General features: G+C 40.8%; 1 protein-coding gene across 1 annotated transcript in view; it reads right to left on the bottom strand.

The window, feature by feature from the left end:
- Nucleotides 1–22370, bottom strand: part of MAST4 (microtubule associated serine/threonine kinase family member 4) — a 551423-nt gene that overhangs the window by 278609 nt on the left and 250444 nt on the right. The window contains exon 4 of the mRNA XM_074329206.1: nt 2723–2797. Coding sequence (XP_074185307.1) covers nt 2723–2797 — 75 coding nt within the window. The remainder of the gene's footprint in view (nt 1–2722; nt 2798–22370) is intronic.

The raw sequence follows: 22370 nt of genomic DNA on the forward strand, positions 1-22370 counted from the left end.
TTCCATAGTTTGACTAAGAGAACATTTCATATAGTCTTCTCGTTATGCAGATGAGAAAATCGAGAGCAATGGGGGCTCAGTTTTGCATGGCTCCCCAAGGCCACAGAGCTGGTTTATAACAAAACCTAATGTACAGCCCAGTCTAGTGTATCTTTTCCACCACTCCATATGGCTCCCGGAAAATTAAATGTTTCTACTTGCTCACACTTCTTTCAAGATTACACAATGCCACTCACAACAAAATCAGTGTTCTCAAAAGATTTGGTAGCTGGTTTACCATAAATTATTATGGACCCTCAGAACATGGGCACCTGTAATTTGCAAGAGTTGTTTATTTTTCTGTTTTGTTTTTGTTGTTGTTGTTGTTTTTGTTTTTGTTTTATTACAAGTCAGGTTATTGAGTTGAAAATAATACAGTACAGATTCTAAACCAGTGTGTTTACAATGAAAGGTCACTGGCTACACAGATACACATTTCCATTTACTATTTACTGTCCAAGTAGCATATCCACCAGCAAACAGTGGCTTCCCCAGTCACTTCTTGATATTAGAAAAGATTTTTAGGCCCTTCTCAAATTTCTACTACTGCAATATTTTGGGGAGCATAGGATCGGACCTTTAATACCTATTTGGTAACATGGCTGAACTTATTTACACAGCATATTAAGGCCCCAGACATATTTACAGCAGTTTAATGAGTTTCTCTTAGAGTTTCTGTCTCAAAAAAGGAGCTATGGCTCTCAGTCGAAACAAAATGGGACAACAAGAAGACTCTCACCACCAACAGAAGAAAGCCCACTAATTTACAGTGCAAGATATAACACTTTGCGTGGTGAGGCACAGTATTTCTGAAAATGCCAAAGCAGAATGAAATGAACACAGAAAAAAGGAGGAGGAGGAACAAAGGCCTATGCTGAGGTGAGTCCTTAAAACACCACTGACCAAGAGGTATAGCAGTGGATGTGCTTAATCACAGGGTTTTTAGTGCCTCATTAATTTAACGCTCAGGTGGGGTCCGAGAAGGAACTCCTGCACTCTGAGCTATGCTCTATTTTAGCAAAATTCGCATCTTGTACGATGAAACCATCTGACTTATTCAAAGCTGGTTCATTTCCCCAAACTGTGTGGGTCCCCTTACACGTGGATTTTTTTCAATAAATACTATAAATGTATTTTCCTTATGATCTTCTTAATAACATCTTCTTTTCTGTAGCTTACTTTTATTGTAAGAATGCAGTATATAATATATATAACATACAAAATATGTGTTAATCAACTCTTATGTTATCAGTGTGGCTCTGGTCAACAGCAGCCTGTGAATAGTTAAGTTTTGGGGGAGTCAAAAGTTATACATGGTTTTCTGGCTGCGCAGGGGTGTTGGTGCCCCTAACCCCCGCGATGTTCAAAGGTCAACTGAATTATGTAAAATTATATCCTGTACGCAGTCAGTGGTCCTAATTATAATTTACTCCCCTAGGGTGGTCAGCTAGCATCATATCACAGGTATCTATATCTTAGTCAACACCAGCGAGTTTGTTAATTGGCATACTGAAACGGGTTTTCATGGCTGAAATCAAAATTGTGGCTTAATAGTCAGCATGATGGATATTAAAAACAACCTTTCATTGTTTAAACTAGTGGTATTTCAGGCAAGTGAACTGGCAAAATCATTTGAGAGACATTTTCCACCTTTGCATGAACAAGGGCCTAAGAATCTCAGCAGGCCTGTAACTTGGACCCTTTGGACGGGCACCTGAGGTCCAATGACTCGATGGCTTTATGTCCAGCAGTTGAGTCAGAGGAGCGCCATTGCGTGATGCACTCACTATAGAAGTGAGAGAGTCCTGCCTCGCGAAAGGGGTCAGGTTGTCAAACTTGGGTGGAACTCTCCGAAAAGGTTTGGCTGGAACACTTCAAAGCCAGAGAGCAGGGACTTGACTGAGGTTAGAGCACAGCCTGCAAGAAGGCTTTGTGCCTGGCCAAAGAACAAACAAAAATAAATGTTTGTTTAATAAAATCTGTGTGCAGCAGAATTGGCCTGCACTTAACTTGAGCCGGCAGAATTGTGGAATTAACAAACTCTTACCCAAAACCTCAGCCACTTTTCTGTGGTTATTGCTACTGGTCAAACAGATATTAAGAGTTGGACATGACTAAATTGGTTTAAGACTACTCTCGACAAATCTGTAACACGCTGCACCCCAGCTCAGTAAATTTGGGGTTATTTTACAAACCCGTTGTTAAACACAGCCATTACTGTCAATTAAAAATATCTAAACTTACAATTAAATACACTGTATTGAGAACAGAGATAATACTCAAGACAAATTCACTTCGGAATTATTTTGCTACATTTTACTAGTGTTTATGTCAACTATAGCTGTGTGGTGGGAAAATTATATAAGAGCGCTCTACTGGGCATATCTGCCCAGCTCTGAGTTCAGGTTTGTCACAGTGCGACTTGAAATTGGCCGCGGTGGGAGTATTTATACCACAGAAACCAGCAAATGCTACCCCTACCAGGGTTTCGTTTGTTTTCAGGGCTGGTTGTTAAACATTTACCAGAACTCCACTAGTGTGGATGGTCTTGAATTAACAGAGAAGACTTTGCCTGCTTGGAGGCCTTCGAATGCACCAGCATAAACCCCACATCCCCACTTTCTGCAGGGAGCTACATGCCATGCATGCCTGCCGCCCATGCAGGACACTGGGACACACTCACTTTTGAAGCAGCTGGGTCCACTAGTCTCTGGCGATGTCGGGCTGAGTTGAAATGGCTCTTCGGAGGCTGCCCTTCCTGACAGTGAATGAAAGATGGGGAATGAACGACAGGTGGGAAGGGAGTAGATGGGGCATGAGATGACGGGAAAATGGTCAGAAAAGGGAGAGGGACAGTGTTTAACGGCACCGTACTTTGTCTGTTTGGCTAAAATCTAATAACAAAAACACACGACAGGTTCTCCCCCACAAACGCACATGCCATGTGTAGTCATTTTGTTCAAAACAGCCTCGTATATGCATGTGAAATAAAGTCATGAACACAGCCAGTATTCAGCTATTTCCCATCAAATCTTTATTTTTTTCTATGATCGTCTATCATCTCTAATTGTATTTCCAGGATACGAAGGGAAAGCTAGAACATGAAGTCCATCCTCCTACAATAATATAAGGCATTAAGGGGCATTCTTAGAGTTAGACTTGCCACCCATTTGGATATCACAAAAATGATACGGAAATTGTATCAAAAGTATGAAAAATCTCCAGCCTAGGTAGTTCCTGTCATCATCATCATGAATTTCTGGTATCTGGCAGCCACCAAAATCTCTGCCCCTAAATACAATTCAATTTTATTGGCTCAGAGATTAAAACTATGTGGAAGGGTATCCAGCCCTCCTAATGTCACGTGCGCGTGTGTGTATACATACATATATTTGACAAATGTACAACACAGACTTAACACCTCCTCATTACTCATTCCATCACACACACACACACACACACACACACACACACACACACACACAAAACAACCAAGGAAGTTTTATTTTAAAGGGGAAGTTTGGAATAGGGGTCTCCATAAATGGTATACAGTGTTTAACTTCTCCTTCTTTCAAAGTTGGACAATAATAAACAAGAATTTAAGAAGCAAGCACTATCCACTGTGAGCATCAACTCTGGGGATGGGGAGATGAAAGCAAAACAGAGATGTCTCAGAGATGCCCTGGGGCTTAAAGCCCCTTGTCCCGGGAGAGAGACAACACAGAGAACAAAACAGCCTTCAGATGAGTGTGAGCATTTGCTCAGCTGTGTGTTGACAGAGGAAAGTGAAAAGACCTTCTTCTTAGGCAAAAATGAAAATTTGAATTACAATGCATAAGAATTCGTTTCCTCTGCTAAGAATAACAGCTCTATTACTATTAAGCCATGGATCAATCACACCCACTTGAATGGCCAACAATCACTGCTTCAGTGTCCAAAGTATAACGCTTACCTTTCAAAAAGGAAATGTCACAAGGAGCAGATTGCAAATCAGGATTATATTTTTCCTAGTAACTGCCCTGCCAATATGCATTCTTTCCCTAGCCTCTTCTGAAAAAAAAAGCAAGGAAAGACTCTTAAAACTCAGTTGACCTAGAAAATGTACCACAGCTTTAACAGCAGAAATGATGCTCATTAATTCACTGAATACTTGGCAAAACAAAAACAAACAAACAACAGACTATGACTTCCCATTTAATACGGTCAATAGTTTTCACATAAAAAACAACTTTTTTAAAAATCACAGATTATTTATTTGTCTTGATTTGCAAATTCTTCTTTAAATTTAATGGTTTATCAGAAAGTGGGTTTAATTCTCTTTTCTCCCTAAAAGTTATCAGATGTAAATAAAGAATTATCCTCATTAACATATCTGGAGAACTTTCAGACTTATTCAAGTCCCTCTGGAATAATTATAACCCATTTAAGAGTTCTAATGCACAGTGCCAGGCTCCCACTCTTCAGAAAAGAAAAAATTAATTTCAACATTAAATACACAATTACAGTCAATGTATAAATTAACTAAATCTGGGCCTGTGGTTTATTGCTCTTCTTCTGACTCCAAGGTGAAAATGTTTGTCTGTTTGTTTGTTTGTTTGTTTTGTTAATTAGCTAATTGCACCATGAACTCAGCAGGGAACAGATGCTGATGGTAAGCCTTGAATCCCAGTTTGTGGAAGGCTGGTTTAAAGACAGCAAGCAATCCTTAAAGGGAATGGAGAGGGTGGGTGGGTTTTTGAAACCTGGTCTCCATTGTATTCATTTATTGTCAAGTACGATGAATCTGTAATAGTCTGCTTTTGATGAACAAATAGGTCTATGAAATAATCAATGTATGAATACAGATTCCAGTAATACATCTTAATAGAAACCAAAGAACAGCCTGAAGGATTCATGTCATTTTAATGAATTGCATATGGAATGAAAATAAGGGAATTGTGAACAGCTCATAGCAAGTTTTTCTCCATATGACTCATATCTTAAACTAGTCTTAATATTCAATAAAACAATCATATTATATTCTATTGTTGAAAAAAGTTGGTGGTGGGTTGCTCCCGTATTCTAGAGTTAGTCTGATGACAGTGAGACTTTGTGGAAGAGTGTACATAGCTGAGTCCTGGAAAGGACATTTTGAGAAGAATTTAATTCAGTAGAAGTTAGACATGACTGCTTCTTCACTTTGGAGGGACCTTAATTTATTAAAAGTTTTTTGCTTTCCCTTTTCCAGTCCTGTTACAGGCCAGACTCCCTGACACATCTAGGGAAGGTACAAACAATGCATCTCTGAGTATCATCAGATCTATCAATTCAATTACGAAGTACTTTAAATTTTTTAAAAAGTGAACAGGGCTCTCATAAGCTGTATCACAAAAAACCAATGTCCCTCTATGACAAATTTGTACACATAGTGTTCTATGTTCAATAAAAACATTACATTCTATCACGCAGGCCTCAAACTTCGTGACTTCATTTTCTTTTCCCAAATTCTTAGCCTCAAGAATCCATATCTCCTCCTAAATGATAGCAGTCAGATTCTAGTATCTGTGTCATTCCTGACTGAGACAACAGTCTCCTGGCACCAGCTACTTCCTGGCTAATGCCATCAACATCAGCAAAATAACAGATTGGACCTAGGTGGGCCCTACAGAGCTCACAACTAAATAGCTTATTTACATATGCAAATAGGGCCCCTTTACTGCAAGGGGAGGGGGCAGGGAGAAGGAGGGTTGGATGTCTCACCATTACTTTTGTGGAAACAGAAGCACATTATATTGCTTAGGTCAACTTAACCAAAATTGTTTGGCTGTGATAATCACCACCAATAAAAGTAGCAGACCTCAGTTATGGAAATAAACTATCAAAAGACGACAAAAGAAGTGTTGATATATGCATAATCTGGAAACTTAAGGAGACATATTCCATCTCTGTGCTAAATGCTTTCATCAAGCCCTCTCCTGTTAAGTCATTTTAGAAATTAGAAACATCCCTTAACACTGCAGAGCAAACTTTTTAAAGAAATTATTGCTCCCTAAACATTACAGATCTGACAGCATAGTACTTTAGCCTAATTTGCATCACATAAACATCTTAACAAGAATGCTCTGTGAAAAACTATATACCAGGTGTGAAATAATGGGTGCACAATAAATTTAGTGGCTGACATCAGATTATTTGAAACCCTAATTCTTTCAATCATGTATAAATTACTCTATCTCAAAATCAGAGCCACGAGGAAAATTTAAAACTGTATCTTTTTAATCTATCATTAGACATTTCCAGCCTTTAACATAAGATCTAAGAAAAAACAAACAAAACCAAAACATCACATAATTCTTTTTTTTTAATTGGGGAATATTGGGGAACAGTGTGTTTTTCCAGCTGCATGTCAAGTCGTTGTTTTCAATCTAGTTGTGGGGGGCACAACTCATTGGCCTATGTGAGAATCGAACCAGCAAACTTGCTGTTATGAGCTTGCGATCTGACCAGCCACCCCATGACATAATTCTTTTAAGGGCTCCTAGACTTTTTAGAAGTCCATTCAAAACAGTTGTAATTCCGAAAAAAATCCCATGTACTCTCAGATAAGAATAGACTTTTTCACCCAACTCTGTGACATCCTTTTGTCTGTGATAAATATATTTCATTCCCAATTGAAGTTTTACTAAACACTATACTTAAATACAACAAAGTTCTTATAAACAGGGCTGAGTAAAGGGGCCCCATACATCAATAAAGCAATCTAGGACCATGCAAAGTCAAAAACTCCACGAAAATAAATTGATTGAAAGAGTTCACAAGCTGAGGAGATTTAACAATTACCAAGCATATCAAAATAAGAATCAGAGATCCAAATGACTATGGAAGAAATGTGCCATTTAGAAGCTGGAACACATTTTTTTTTTAAGTTTATTGGGGTGACAATTGTTAGTAAAATTACATAGATTGTAGGTGTACAGTTCTGTATTACATCATCTATAAATCCCATTGTGTGTTCACCACCCAGAGTCAGTTCTCCTTCCATCACCATATATTTGATCCCCCTTACCCTCATTTCCCTCCCCCCACACCCCTTACCCTCTGGTAACCACTAAACTATTGTCTGTGTCTATGAGTTTTTGTTTCTCATTGGTCTGTCTTGTTCTTTTGTTGTTTTTGGTTTATATACCACATATCAGTGAAATCACATGGTTCTCTGCTTTTTCTGTCTGACTTATTTCGCTTAGCATTATACTCTCAAGATGCATCCATGTTGTCACAAATGGTACTATTTCATCTTTTCTTACCGCCCAATAGTATTCCATTGTGTATATATACCACAACTTCTTTATCCATTCATCTATCGAAGGACTTTTTGGTTGTTTCCATGTCTTGGCCACCGTAAAAAAAGCTGCAACGAACATTGGAGCACATGTGTCTTTCTGGATAAATGTTTTCAGATTTTTTGGGTAGATACCCAGGAGCACATGTCCTGGGTAGATACCCAGCAGAGGGATTGCTGGGTCATACGGTAATTCTATTTTTAATCTCTTGAGGAATCTCCACACTTCGTTCCATAGCGGCTGCACCAGTCTGCATTCCCACCAACAGTGTATGAGGGTTTCTTTTTCTCCACAGCCTCTCCAACACTTGTGACTATTTGTCTTGTTGATGATAGCCATTCTGACTGGGGTGAGGTGATATCTCATTGTGGTTTTTATTTGCATTTCTCTGATGATTAGTGATGTTGAGCATTTTTTCATATGTCTATTTGCCATTTGTATGTCCTCTTTGGAGAAATGTCTCTTCAGGTCCTCTGCCCATTTTTCAATTGGGTTGTTTGTTTTGTTGTTCTTGAGTTACATGAGTTCTTGTATATTTTGGTTATTAGCCCCTTATCAGAGGCACTGTTTGCAAAAATCTTCTCCCATTCAGTTGGTTGCCTCTTTATTTTGTCGATGGTTTCTTTTGCTGTGCAGAAGCTCTTAAGTTTCATATAGTCCCATTCATTTATTTTAGCTTTTACCTCCCTTGCCTTTGGAGTCAAATTTATAGAATGCTCTTTGAACCCAAGGTCCATAAGTTTAGTACCTATGTTTTCTTCTATGCAGTTTATTGTGTCAGGTCTTATGCTTAAATCTTTGATCCATTTTAAATTAATTTTGGTACCTGGTGACACACAGCAGTCTAGTTTCATTCTTTTGCACGTGGCTATCCAATTCTGCCAGCACCGTTTATTGAAGAGGCTTGGAGCAAGTTTTTTGATGATGACATCTTTGGCTTCTAAAATTCATGGAACTAATCACACAATAATTTATGAAACTTCCATAATTAATAGCCTTGTAAAGATTAAAGAACATCATTTTTTTCTTGCCTTCATTCAAACCAGGGTTTACAACTTGGCTCAAGATGAGAGTCAGCAAAATGGGCTCAGGAAGGGATACTCCCCATCTCTGAAAGCAAACCCTAAGACAGTGGCTTTCTAACTTTTCTCACTGTGATGCTCGGTAAGAAACATATTTTGCATCATGAAACAACACTTGCCAATGCACCCTATTTTCTGATCTGGTCTAGTTCCTCTTTAAACAAATGTAGGTCTCTGCCTACGAAGTGGATAACTTGACCTGCAATTCAAGGCCATGCCAATGGAATGGTCCTTAAACTGTGATGAGATAGGAATTACCTAGCAATTCCTTACAAATGCCTCAGCTTGTGTCCCGAATGTCAGTCATTTACCTATTAATTTCTTCCCATATCCATGTACTATGTGTATGTACTATTACATCTACTATGTATACTATTCTTTTCTTATATTATTTTAAAAAGCCTTCTCTATTTAAAAAAAAAATTAAATACTTCAAGTGTTAATGATGAGCTAAGTAATAACATCTTGAAAGCATGGCTTTGATGTGCAAGTTACATTTTTCTTCTAATATTTATGAACATGTCTATATTAAACACTATGTAAAAATGTCTGTGTACTGACTAGTCACCTGTGTGTAACCAATGGGGTCTACACCACCTTGGGTGGCAGACAACGGGAGTGAGCAGCCCAGGCTTCGCAGTGTTTTTTCGGGGGGAGAAGGGGCAGGTCACCATAAGCTGGCATTTATGACTCTGCCATAACCTCTCCCCCTCAACTCCAACCACCTACTCTGAGATGGCCTATCTCCAAGTAAGTCACATTCTGAGGTACAGTGGTGAGGATTTCAACGTGTTTTGAGGGAGATGCAATTCAATCCATAACACCAGCCAACTCATCTAGACTCCAGCCATAGTGTCATATATCTCTTCTGCTACCTTTGCTCACCACAGGGTCTATGCTCCCAACAGCAGACGAAACCACCCTAATAAATCACATCACTTTCCTCCAAACCCTCCAGTATCTTTCCCTTCCACTCACCCAAAGCTCTTCCAGCGCCTGCAAAGCCTGGAGCAACCCAGCCCTGGCGACTAGGCTGGATCCTAGAGCTGTCCTCCGCACTCCATTCCGACCATACTTGTCTTTGGGCTGTTCCTGGAGCTCTTCCAGCACATTCCCAGCTCAGGGTTCCTGTGATTCCCTTCACTGGGAAACACTCCTTTGAAGTATTTTTGCAAAGCTTGCCCATTCACTCCATTCGGGGATGCTCAAATGTCCCCTCCCCTAAAAGAGGAGCCCCATCACCCCCTTTTCCCTTGTCCTCCCTTACTTCATAACAGTTATTACTACCTTGTATTACATTGTATGTGTAGACCTTTATCTTTTCTCTATAAGGTCCCCAAGACCAGGAGCTTTCTCTCATTTGTTCTCTACCTGGCACTTGGTGGATGCTGGGTAAGTAATTATCAACTAATAACTGAAGCAAATGTATCTATATGATGCTTAATTACGCCAGCTCATCCATACCCAGTGTCTCAGTCAGGGTTTCTGAGGGAAACAGAGGACATATGCAGACTGGGTTGTTTGAGAACAAATAATTGATAAAAGAATTAGTTATTATAAAGGAATAAAATGAGTAAAGCTCCTTCGCCACTCCTAAGCCAGAAGAGGCAAAGGGAGGGAGTGCTTCCAGAACCTGAAACAGAGAGCTGGTTATGGAGGGTCCCGTGAGAGGTGCCCTTCCATTCAGAAGAACACTCAGCCAACCTGTGCTAAAGCAACAGGAAGGCAGCCAGAGAACAATGACTTCTATTATATTCTCTATTCTCCCTTCTTCCCTCCCATCTCCTGCTCCCTCATTGGGTTGAACCCAACCAGATGCCACAGAACACGGAGCTCTTTGATGCAGATCTCATGAGGTGGGTAGGGGGAGAGAGAAACAAAGAAGGAGGGAGGATGAAGAGGGAGGGAGGAAAATGGGAAGAGAGAGGAAGGAAGAGAAGCAAGCGGGGAAAGAGAGACAGAGGAGGTGAGGGAAGAGGAGAGGGAGGGAGGGATAGAGGGAAGGAGGGGGAGTGAGAGACGTGGGGAAAGGTGCAAGGTGCAAAGTGACTTGGAGGTCAAAAAGAAGATGTAAGGTACGCACAGGATCACTGAGCAAAAGTTAATAGCAGCAGCCATAGGGAGTGTTTCCCTTTACTCATCCTTGCTCAGTCCCAATTTTTTAAATAGCATGTGTTGTTCCACCTTAAAACTGCCCTTGATGGACTGATATGATGCATGCATTAGCACAGAAGCTCTCTGGACATGCCTCTGTGTTTAACGAGAGGCAAACCATTGGGGTAGAGAAGCCACACGGTACTTTTCTTCTCTGGCTTTCACGCCCCAGCAATGACAAGGGGTGAACGAGACGTTATCTGTGAAGTACCACATATCAAATGATGGGGATTTTTCTTCTGTCAAGGTTTCACATTAGTGTAATTTTGGTAGTAGGTCTGCAGTCTCAAATCAAAGGAAAATCCTGGGATTGTATTCCTGATGAAATTCTTATTTGAATTCAAACTTACTTCCCAACACTGGTCCGTTTCAATTTGTCTTTTAAAGGTATTCAACATTAGGAAAGCTGAAAGCCAGTCTGCACGGAATCCACCAAGATTCCACGGAGAAGGGAGCTGAGGTCCTCTCTGCGGTTTAGTGGGCAAAGACCTCACCGAGGCTAGTCTCCTCCCTACCACCAACCTTCCTGGACCACAGCATTCACATCTATAGCTAGGCATGATGCATTTGAAGGTTTCCAATTTCATGACCCACTCTGAAAGTTAGCGCATTGTTGTAAAAATCACAGATATTCAGAATACCCGGTTTTAAAAACAACTGAATTCAACTATTGAGCTCATGTCATAGTTCAAATTTCTTGTAGGCTTTACAATATGTGTGTTTTGGGAATTACAGAATTGACTTGCTCTTTAGAAAATGTTTATGGTTACTGCTGCTTATAGAGTAATGTTTGGGTCTTAGACTCTATTTTACCCATCAGTCAATGATCTTTTGTTAGAGTATTTCAGAACATTATATATTGATTCAGATTAATGAATTTTATGTCAAAGACCAGCTAACATATTTTACTATAGACGATAAGTTTATGGATGAAATTACTGACTGGAGCTCCAAAAACATAGCACAATTATACTGCAGCACATATGTCAACCCACTTAAGTCACTTCAATTTAGAAAAAAATCTAATGATATCACATGCCACACATTTTTTAATGAGAAAAATTACAAGATACCTAAATTAAGAGAACCAATTTTCCACAGGGAAATCTGGAGGGAAAACAATGTTAAAGGTATAGCAATTTTCTGATGGCAAAATCAAATTTTCAACATAGCTCTGAGTTGTACCCAAAGTAAAGTATTGCCAGCAAGTAATATGGCTCCGGTAACTAGACTTATTGGGGTGAAAATTAAGCAGAAGGATGTACTAGACTCCGCAAAGCTGTTTTGATTTGTTTCATCGGTTCCAGCAGGCCTGGGGGAAACGGCCAGGGTCCCAGAAAGGGGACTCAGCCTGCCTTCACAGATTGGGGCATTTTGCAGTTGCTTATCACATAGGTTCATGTGTGAAACAGATTGAGGGCCGACAAACCTGCCCCAATAGTAATTACAACACTGAACACCCGATATAATGCTGCTAGCCCATAATATAATGACAATCACATCTTTTACCACCAGCATAATCACTATAAATTCTTTAGTGGAGCAAATGGATGAAAGGTCATTTTGTCACTCCCCCTCATTAATAAGGCCCTGGACGCTTAGAAGACATGAACTTTTTATATAGATACAAATAAAACCATCCTCCTGTTCAGGAAGCATTGCTATAATTCCATTCTCCACTCTAATCAAATGGACTTTTATTTTGAGAATGTAAAACAATTACATTTGGGCTTCTCCACAGTAGTTCCAATGCGAGGCTGTGCCCTGTGGGGTAGACACAGCATGTGTAGAAGCACTCTATCGTGTTGGAAAAAATCCAGAAGACCCACAGATGTTTGCATCTGTGAAACGGGGATACTACCAGCCACCTCCATAAAAAATAACACATACACCATACTCAGCACATGCCTGGCAGTGTCATGATGGCTCACAGTAATGGCTGATTTATAGCACTTCACACATTGACCCACTTCACACTTCTAGTTATAAAATCCACACAGCTGATTTTGTGAGGATTTTGAGCATTTTCTTCATTTGTGAATGAACACAGTAATAGAGACCAGATGCAGGAGTTCCAGGCTTTGTGGGGATACCAATGGCTCAGATCCCCTGTTCCAACATTAAAAAATCAAATATAACAAAAGCATACAATAGATACCTCTAGTTCCCCGATTATAAGGCAAATCCTGGGCTAACTAACCTCTTTGAAAATAACTGAGCAGGGACAGCAAGCGAGAAGCAGATGGCTTCAGAGCCTACCTTCAGAGCATCAGACCTGGGACTGCTTTGTCAGCCACCGGTCCCCGCATCCCTGACTGCATTATAAAAGCACAGTGACATCTACAATGACACCGTGACTTTCCCAGGCTGTCACTGCATGGCCACTCTGATTGTCCCAGACACCTAGGGGAATGCAAAACAGGAAGGAAACAACTAAACAATCCATGAGCTCAGGTTTTCAATTTTTTGTTTTGTTTTGTTTTTAAGTTAGAGGATGGGGAAGTGGTGGGAGGGAAGTGCTGAAGCCTGAGGAATGGAATGAGGGTAGATGACAGAAAGATAGAAGCAGAGGAAGTGTTGGGGAAGAAAAACAAGAAAGGCTGCTGACGAAAAAATACTCCAGCCAAAAAAAAGGAAAAGGTGTTCTTTGCCAAGAAAAATGTGCTAATCTTATGCAGCTGACACAGATATTTAAAGAAACATTGTAAGACTTTTGTCTTTAATTCCTGCATACATAATCCCGAGGGAATACTTGATCCTGACTACTCCTAGAGGAATAAGGGGTATTCTATGACTTCCAGCTGTGAGCAACCCTTCTCTAAATGTGAAACGCTCTTCTTGTGCAACAATAAAAACCAGGGGAGCATGTTATTGTCTCAATCAAATTGCAAAGTCCTTAGAGGAGAGTAAATATTGTTGTAAATGTGAGTTTGTAAAGAGTTAACAGTTACACGTAGCACTTACTGTGTGCTAGGCTCTCTTGTGCATCACGGGTAGTAACTACTTTAATCCTCATAACAGCTTTATGGAATGGGCACTACTATTACCCCCATTTTACAGGTGGGAAAATAAAGGTACAAAAGCGGTTAAAAAACGTGACTGAGGTCACAGAGCTGGTAAGAAGCAGAGCTGGGATTCAAATCTAGACAGACTGGCCACAGAGTCAGTGCTTTCAACCACTACCCCAAAGAACCTCTCACTGGTCATAATCCATCAATAATAATACAGAGGGTGCCAAAAAATGTATACACACTTTAAAGGAAAAAAACTATTAAAATTGTAATAATATATACTGTGGGGGCAGAGCCCCAGAAAGTAGTTTACAGGCTCTCGGCCTCACGTGGAGGGGTGCTGGCTCGGGTAGTAGATGGCCATCAGCTGGGGCTGGTTGGCCGTCAGCTGTAGCCATTGAGCCATTAGCCACTAATATAACTGCTGCGGCTACGAAGGAGAGCCGAGAAAGTGGAGAAGAGAGAAGGAGAAGAGAGAAAGAATGGGGCTAGCAAGAAGATGGCGGCTGGGCTGGCAAGTGTGGATGGCGGTTTGCGGACAGTGTGGATCCAGCCTCCAGTGAGAGTATAGTGCCGCCAGAGAGAATATAGTGGTATGACTCCCCTACCTATGACTCCATGGGTGTTCCTTTTTGGCCTCACCATATCCTGCGTTCTTGTATGGGGAGCGGGAGCAGAGACCCCGCAGGCCTCCCTGCATGACAAATGGCGCAGCGAGCAGGGTCTCCCGCATGACATATACCAATGAAGATGAATACAAGTCACGTTTGACTTCTGCAATTACAAGAGGTGCTCAAAGTAGTTACCATCAGCATCTAGACACTTCTGATTACGGCGAACTACTGCTTGAGCAATGTTGACCCAAGTGTCCGCTTGTACACATTTTTTTTGGCATCCTTAGTACATATTGAACCACTGTTTTAAGGTAGCACTGACTGGTCAAGTGGGCTTTTTAAGTTTGGTGCCCTCAAGTGTGCCAAAATATTTTGTAAAGGACATACAAATATCTATTAACACCTGTGGAGACAGAACCAGGAGTGCAGTTTCCAGGCTCTCGGCCTCACGTGGAAAGGTGCTCAATCGGGTAGTAAATGGCCATCAACTGTGACTGGATGGCCATCAGCTGTGGCTAGTTGGCCGTTAGCGGTAACCAGTGAGCCATTGGCCACTAATATAACTGCCGTGGCTACGCTAGCAAGAAGAAAAATGGGGGCTAGCAAGATGGTGACTGAGCTAACAAGAGCAGATTGTGGATTGCAGAGAGGTGGATGCAGCCAGCAAGAATATAGTGGTATGACTCCCCTATCTACCACTCCGTGGGTGTTCCTTTTTGGCCTCACCATGTCCTGTATCCTTTGTGGGGAGCGGGACCAGAGACCCTGCATGACACCCTGCGTGACAACACCAAAACCTTATTGCTCTATCAATAGCCTAATTCTAACAGAGCCATTAACATGGGAGGGAGGGTGGATGAGAAAACAAAGGCCTGGGAGGAGTTTCCAGTCATGTTATATTTCTTATGTTTCAAGGTTATTTTTTTTTCTTGTTATAATGTCCAATTGCTCTCATTAAAAATACTATCTGAAGAAAAATGACAAAATGTAAACATTTCTTAATTCTAGATGTCAGGGATAGAGGTGTTTATCATTCTCTATACTTTTCAGCATTTTGTGCACTTTTCAAATTTTTAAAGACCATATTTAACAGCTGGTCAAGAAACCGGTCAATACTTAAAGCACAATCAAAAGATCTTCCTATAATAATATGGACATAAAGGCTGTCTTTGTGCAAATGCAGTGTTGGACTCAAAATCAGATAAAAAGAAAATCAAATTTAAAATCAGGAAGGCAATCAGTCAGTGTGTGTCTTCCTGATAAAGACAACACACAGGCTTTTCTAATCTTTTCCTGCAGACAGCATGGACATTGACTGGCACATGTGAGGGCAATTAGCCACCCTTCAAAACGGAGATCAATATCTCACTTTTCCTTTGGTTCAAGTGGAAATAGCAAAATAAAGTAGCATAAATCTTCCAGAAACTACTATACAAAAGCATTTATTCATTTAAATTCTAGGTAAAAGCCGAACAAGTCTTTAATCTCCCCACTTTCCCACCTGACCATCAAGGCCTGCCTATGATGGGGCACCAGCCCCCCTCTGCCAGTGTGGCAGACTCCCTGGGCAGCCTGCATCTCACTCCCCAGGGTCCCCGCACGCCCCGTCTAATATTAGCTGCAAAAGGTACTCAGAGCACACTCAGACCAACCTGCTGCGTTATAACAGTGTCCCACCTCAAACAAACTCATCATGCATTTTCCGACTTTTGCCCCAGGCATTCTCCAATACCATGGGAACCTACTTCACCTACCCAAGGTGAGGAGGAGTTAATTACTCTGGGACCACCTTCACCCAACAGGGGACGGGAGCTGGCAGAGGGTAAATGCTCCACCTTCCTATAAGGAGTCCTTCAAGTGGACAATTCTGGAAGGGTTTTTGTGTTTTTTTTAACTTTTTTAAAATTTATTTTTAAGTGTGTTTTTCCAGGACCCATCAGCTCTAAGTCAAGTAGTTGTTTCAATCTAGTTGTGGAGGGTGCAGTTCACAGTGGCCCATGTGGGGATTGAACCTGCACCATGCGGTAACCATCTGAGCTAACTGGCCACCCCTGGGAGTGTTTCTTTTGAAATGTGTCTCAGGAGGTCCCAGTGACATTCCTAGTGCCCGCTGCAGCAATCTTATATTGGCTTTTCTTCCATATGCCTTCTACTTGCCCTCAAATCCTCTCCTCCAGCTCTGTGTTCAGAAGGAAAATTAAGAGAACAAACACCATCTAATACAACTCTGAATGCATTTTTCTCTAATTCACGGATTCCACTATTTTTTAAATATTTAAGTGCCAAACAACATACGTATCTCAGACACAAAAATAAATAGCATAAGGTCCCTGTCATCAAGGAACTCAAAATCATGTCAGGGAGAATACACACACACACGCAATGAGATAAGAGCTCAAGTCAAGGCATGTAAGAGATAATAATGTCTGAGGTAGGGGTGATTAGTTCTGCCTGTGGAGGGGCTCTCAGGACACAATCTGTTCCCTTTTCCAACTCTATTAGGCAGTGTCTAAACTGGCTCCCAACGATCCTCAGTTCCTGGTTATTCACGCCTTTCGTAATCTCTCTTTTAGTGTGGAGCTCAGGGATTCACATGTAAAGAGTAGAATCTGACAAAAGTGAGGTGGTGTCACTTCTGAGATGAGGTGACAGAACACTGTGACTTCTGTCTTGCCTGCCCTCTCTTGCTCTGTCACTCGCTCACTCTGATGGAAGTGAGTTGCTATGCAGTGAGCTACCTTATGGGGAGGCCAACGTCACAAGGAACAAAAGATGGGAAGGCAGACTCTGGACATCACCCAGCAAGGAACTGAGGCTCTTCTTCCAACAACCTGCAAGGAGCAGAATCCTGCCAGCAGACACATGAGTCCCCTGGGACGCAGCTCCTCCCCCCGTCCAGCCTTGACAGGACTGTAGCTCCAGCTAATCCCTTGATTTTCACCTTGTGAGAGATCAGGAGCCAGATCACCTAACTGCACCTGGATTCCTGACCCACAATAACTGATACAATAAATGGTTATTGTTTGAAGCAGCTACAGGTTAGTGTAATTTCTTATGCAGCCACAGCTAACCAATATACGCATTAACCATGATTGAAAGTCGCCAGGAACATGGCTATATAGTCTAGACAGAGCTTATCTGACATCTAAGTCTAGTTCTTTCACACATTCATACAATAAGCATTTACTATGTGCTAGGCAGTGTGAACATAGAAGTTAACTTAAAAAAGACACTGACCCCACCTTCTTGGAAAAGGCAAGCTGGCAAATTTTTTTGGCAATCCTGTTTATGCAACTCCACTAACCTATTTTAAACTATGACTTGGTACAAATGTTTAATGTCTATTAACTCTATAGTCTGTTAAATACATATTAATGGACGTGTGTTCCATGCAAGATACCTACAGGTTTGTTCTGTCTGCTCAAAACATAAGTTATATATTTAGAAAAGAATTCTGATTTTCTCCACAAAAATTCTTACAGGAATTAGGCCTTTTCCTTCCATTCATTCAGAAAACTATTCCCACAGGCAGAAAACTTGTGAAGCAGTGATCTGGAAAACTTTATGTCCAAACATTCCGTAATACTTTCCAACTCAACTACTTGGAGAGCTACATTCTCCTCTTCCTCTCTGAGGAGACTCAGTGACCACAGTGTAAGCCCAGGAGAAACATTTAAACATTACTGAACAATATTACTTATGTGAGACTTCCATCTTTCATGATAGAACTTTTCCCTTTTCATGTGATACCGCATGAAAAGAACAAATTGATAAAAGCAAGAGCATTCTCTAGCTTATTCATAAAACAAAAAAATCCTGTTTGTTTATTTAAAAAAATACCATCAGCTTTCCCACAGCAACACAAACAGCTCTGGGAAGACTTAAAAGGAATATGACCATTTGGAATAAACAAAAAAAGACAAGGGGAAATGATTTTTCAGTGACACATTTAAATATATACAGGCACAATCAGACCTCTCATACTCATGACTAGAATAATTAAACTTACCCCAGGGAGAATGTTAACTAAATTATCACATGGGTTATGCAGCCTTTTTGAACAGGCCTCTATTCTCTTGCTATTCCTAATACCGTTTTCCACCAGCCACGGTTTGAGCAAATGTTAACTTTCTTTGGAAGCAATCTTTTGATTCTCCGCCAGTCATGGCATAAGGCCATGGAACACAGAACCCAGAACAGCGGTGGGGGAATCACTGAAGAACTCAGGATGTATTAACCACCCATCAGACACCCTTTGGGCTTCATCCGGGGGATGCGACCCACAATGGGCGTGTTAAGACCAGTATGTCATCCAATTTGTTTTCCAATTTCACACGCAATGATACCGTACTCTTCCTCTTCATCTCATCACGCTTTACACATACCTCTTCCCTCACCAAAAGGAATGTAACAGGAATTCTATTTGGGCATGGAAGACAGTTCCCACCTTATTAGAGTATCCTTCGAAGAATACTAAGATATATGGGTAAACTCACCACACACAATTGAGCTTTGTGAATTTGCACTGGAATTACATTTTCTATATAAAAATTTAGCTGTGCTTCTAATTTGGGGGGAATATAGCACAAATTAATGGATTTCAGCTATTTAAAATGTCATTTGGCCGAATCAGTTTGGAATAAGAAAAGACTAGACCATGGTATAGGGGGGCAAGCATAAATTGTGAATCCAAAGAAATACAAGTTTGTATCCATACAGACAAGTCCAATGATGTCCTGGCAATTTATTGAACATCTCTGAGCCTCAGTTTCCTCTTCTATAAAATTGGGTTAATCATACCTAGCCAGGTCACTTTGAGGATTAAAGCTAATATACATCAAGTCTAGCACAGCATCTAATATTTAATGTACATCAGTTACAATGTGGAAGATTATTATGTATTTTCAAACTATGTCACTACTTGAGCCCAATACTAGAACTGTTCATGGAAATCATTATTCATTACAAATAATAGGAATTTAGCTAGTGTCAGATAACTTCTTCGGCTACCCAATAAGGGGATCAGACCAGGCAATCCTCCAGAACCTCTCCAGCTCTAAAATAGACAACACAAGGGAATTAGGTAACGCTTAGCAAATTGAAAACAGTCAAAAGGAAGGGTATAGATAGGAACTGTGTTAAAAAGGATTTTCCCACAATTAATTAATGCTAACATACAGAAGGAAACGTGCACCGAGATAACGCTGATACGGAGACTCACCAGAGAGGAGTGTGCACGCTGTAATAACCCAGTGATATGTGTGCTAACAAAACTAAAAAGGGTTTTAGCTATGTAGCCTAGGTTTTTAAAACATTAAGAAAAGGGTAACTAAAGAGTCATTTCTCAAGGAATGAAAGAGACAGTGAGCTGAAATAGTATCTCACACAAATTAAACTGTCCTTGAAGAGCAACTGGCCAGCCCAAAAAAGAATGCATCTGAGGCTACTTGCAGCTTTCTCATGGCTCTTGTCATGGGTGTTCAATTTTGCATAACAAAAATTTGTAACTAACAGCTGGTTCAAATTGCCTGGCAGACTAATCAATTAGATTGCTGCCCCTGCCCACTCTCCCATTAAACCCTAGTTCAGGGGATGCTCTGCTGGCTTCTTTTTCTTTTCTCTAAGCCTTTTTGCTAAGTCTTTCTGTGGCTACATGTGAACAGAGAGCACGATATGTAAATACATACAATTATGGTTCCTACACACACACACACACACACACACACACACACACACACACACAAATAAACAGGGCCAAGATAGAATACTGTGCTCAAGTCTCAATTGTTTTTAGAATGATTTCAAAACATTCTAAATGAATAAAGACTGAGATTACCATCTATGGGGAAATGTTCAGCATGCACTGAATATAAATACTGCCTAAGCAAACTCTACTGCCAACAGAAACCCTCTCCCCACTCCAAGAGAAAATTTTTCCCACTTGGATGCAACATTAAAAAAAAAAGTCTTAAAATAGTGTATATATATATATATCCTATATGTTTATATATATGTAATATATATGTGTGTGTGTGTGTATATATATATGTGTGTGTGTATATATATATATATATCCCCAAGGGCCTGGGTTTGAAAGGAATTATAAACACAAGTTTCAAAGATTATAGATATTTTCTGGTTAAGATTTCCAAATAAAAGTGGAATTTGAATGCCTTTAGGCAAGACACATGCTCCCTACTTTGATCACAGTCCTCACTACTCCCTATTAAGGCCCTAGTGGGCTTTACAAATGTATCTTACGTTTCTAGCCCCTGAGAATATTTCAGTTTGCTTTACTTTCCTAACATATAAAATTAAACAGTTAAGAAACACATATTTATTCAAAGTCTAGAAAATAAGGGGTGGCCACAACTCTGGACAATCTTTCACAATTAAATCAGAAGAGTCACTCAAGGATATTAGTGAACTTTTTGAACTGGGATCATTTCTGTTACTCAAGGACCACTTTCTTATTTACAGTTGTTACAGGCAACCCTCATTTTATTGTGCTTCAGTTAATTGCACTTCAGAGATGTTGCTTTTTTTTATAAATTGAAGGCAAGACCCTCCAACAGCAAAAAGATCACCGCTGGCTGTATTGCGGTGGTCTGGAACCAAATCCACATCTCCGAGGCCTGCCTGTGTTTAAAAGTTTAAATGTGGCCACACAAAAGAACTCAAGCATTTGTTCTGCATAGGACGGCAGAGTGCACAGACTGAATGGAAACATTTTGATTCTGATACTATTTCTACAACTTTGGTTCAGTCACTTTATTTGTCTGAAACTTTGTGTCCTTAGTTGGAAGATGAAGGAAGCAAGCTGGATTGAATCTAAGTTGTCTCTCTTGGACTTACACATCCATGATGCTCTAAGTCTAAGCATCTGTGATTCTCTAATTCAGGTGTGAGCTGTGGAAGAAAAAGGGACACTTTTTTACAGAAAAGTTCTACACCTTGACCCTGGAGGAGTTACAGAGGCAGTGAAATGCAAATCAGGCAAATTCTTGCCCTGGAATTCTGCAGTGAGTCACGGGATGTGCAGGGACGAGAACCTAGGATTTATCACCTTTATTCCGGCTGACGTAACCCCTATAAATAATTGCCTCAGGCCTGTGAGGTAATGTGCTTCTCGCCAAGGGCCCCCTTAACATAGGAATGGACCTTCACAGATGCTCCTTTATTTCACACATTACATTTCTTTCTAAACTTCCTGTTCTTATTATAAAAAGAATACGTAACATAGATACATAATAGAATGGCTCAACAACACAGTGAGAAATAAAACCACATGGAACGTAGCCCTTGAGAAATAACAAACTTTACTGATCATTGACCGTATTGCAGACCACGTATTTGGTATCTAACAGGGGACAAGACAATTTTCTTAATCTCAAGACGTTTACCAGACTCCTGGCACGGAGAAAGACAAGATAACAGGCAATTATGATGGTGTCTGACAAAAGCTGAGCCAGGTGATTTGGGGGTCTGCAGAGGGACACACTGGCGTGTGGGTTTAAAGTGGAAAATTGCTTTTCGGGGGCGGGGGGGGAATCCAAGTAAACTCAAGAAAAATGAGGAGGAATAAATGAAAAACTACAGGGCAAGAGAAAAAGGAGCTGGGGCACGGGAACAGGGAGATGAACAGGGGAGAGCGAGGAAAGGGCGAACGGAAGGGGAAAGGGAGAGAGCAGAGATGGGAGGGAAGTAGGATGCAGGAGAAAGATCTGGGCAGCAAAGGGAGGTGTCTGGAGGGGCAGACAGCTCCAAGCAGAGGGCAGAGGTGTTTCCTTAGTGAAGATCAGGTAACAGATGCAGGGTCTGCTGCTTCCTCAATCTCCCACTGGGGTAAGAAGCAGAATGGAGTAGATTGGGCAAAGTTAGAACCCTCAATATCCCCATCAACTCCGCAAAAAAATGCTTCCTGCTCAACCTCTTGGCCACAGAACTCCAGTTTGGCTACAACACAATTCAAAGATATCCAAAAGAACCAAGAGAACCCAGAACAAGGAGACCCCCAATTATCCCAATCACTTTCCCTGAGTCAAACAGGTTCCCTATTTTGGAGAGGCTATGACCTTCACCAATATTCTCCTCAGCAACTGATGATGTGAAAAGAACATGAAGCTGGGGTAGCCAGGACGAAAGTCAACT

Source organism: Rhinolophus sinicus, linkage group LG03, assembly GCF_036562045.2.
Source record: "Rhinolophus sinicus isolate RSC01 linkage group LG03, ASM3656204v1, whole genome shotgun sequence".
Classification (NCBI taxonomy): Eukaryota; Metazoa; Chordata; class Mammalia; order Chiroptera; family Rhinolophidae; genus Rhinolophus; species Rhinolophus sinicus.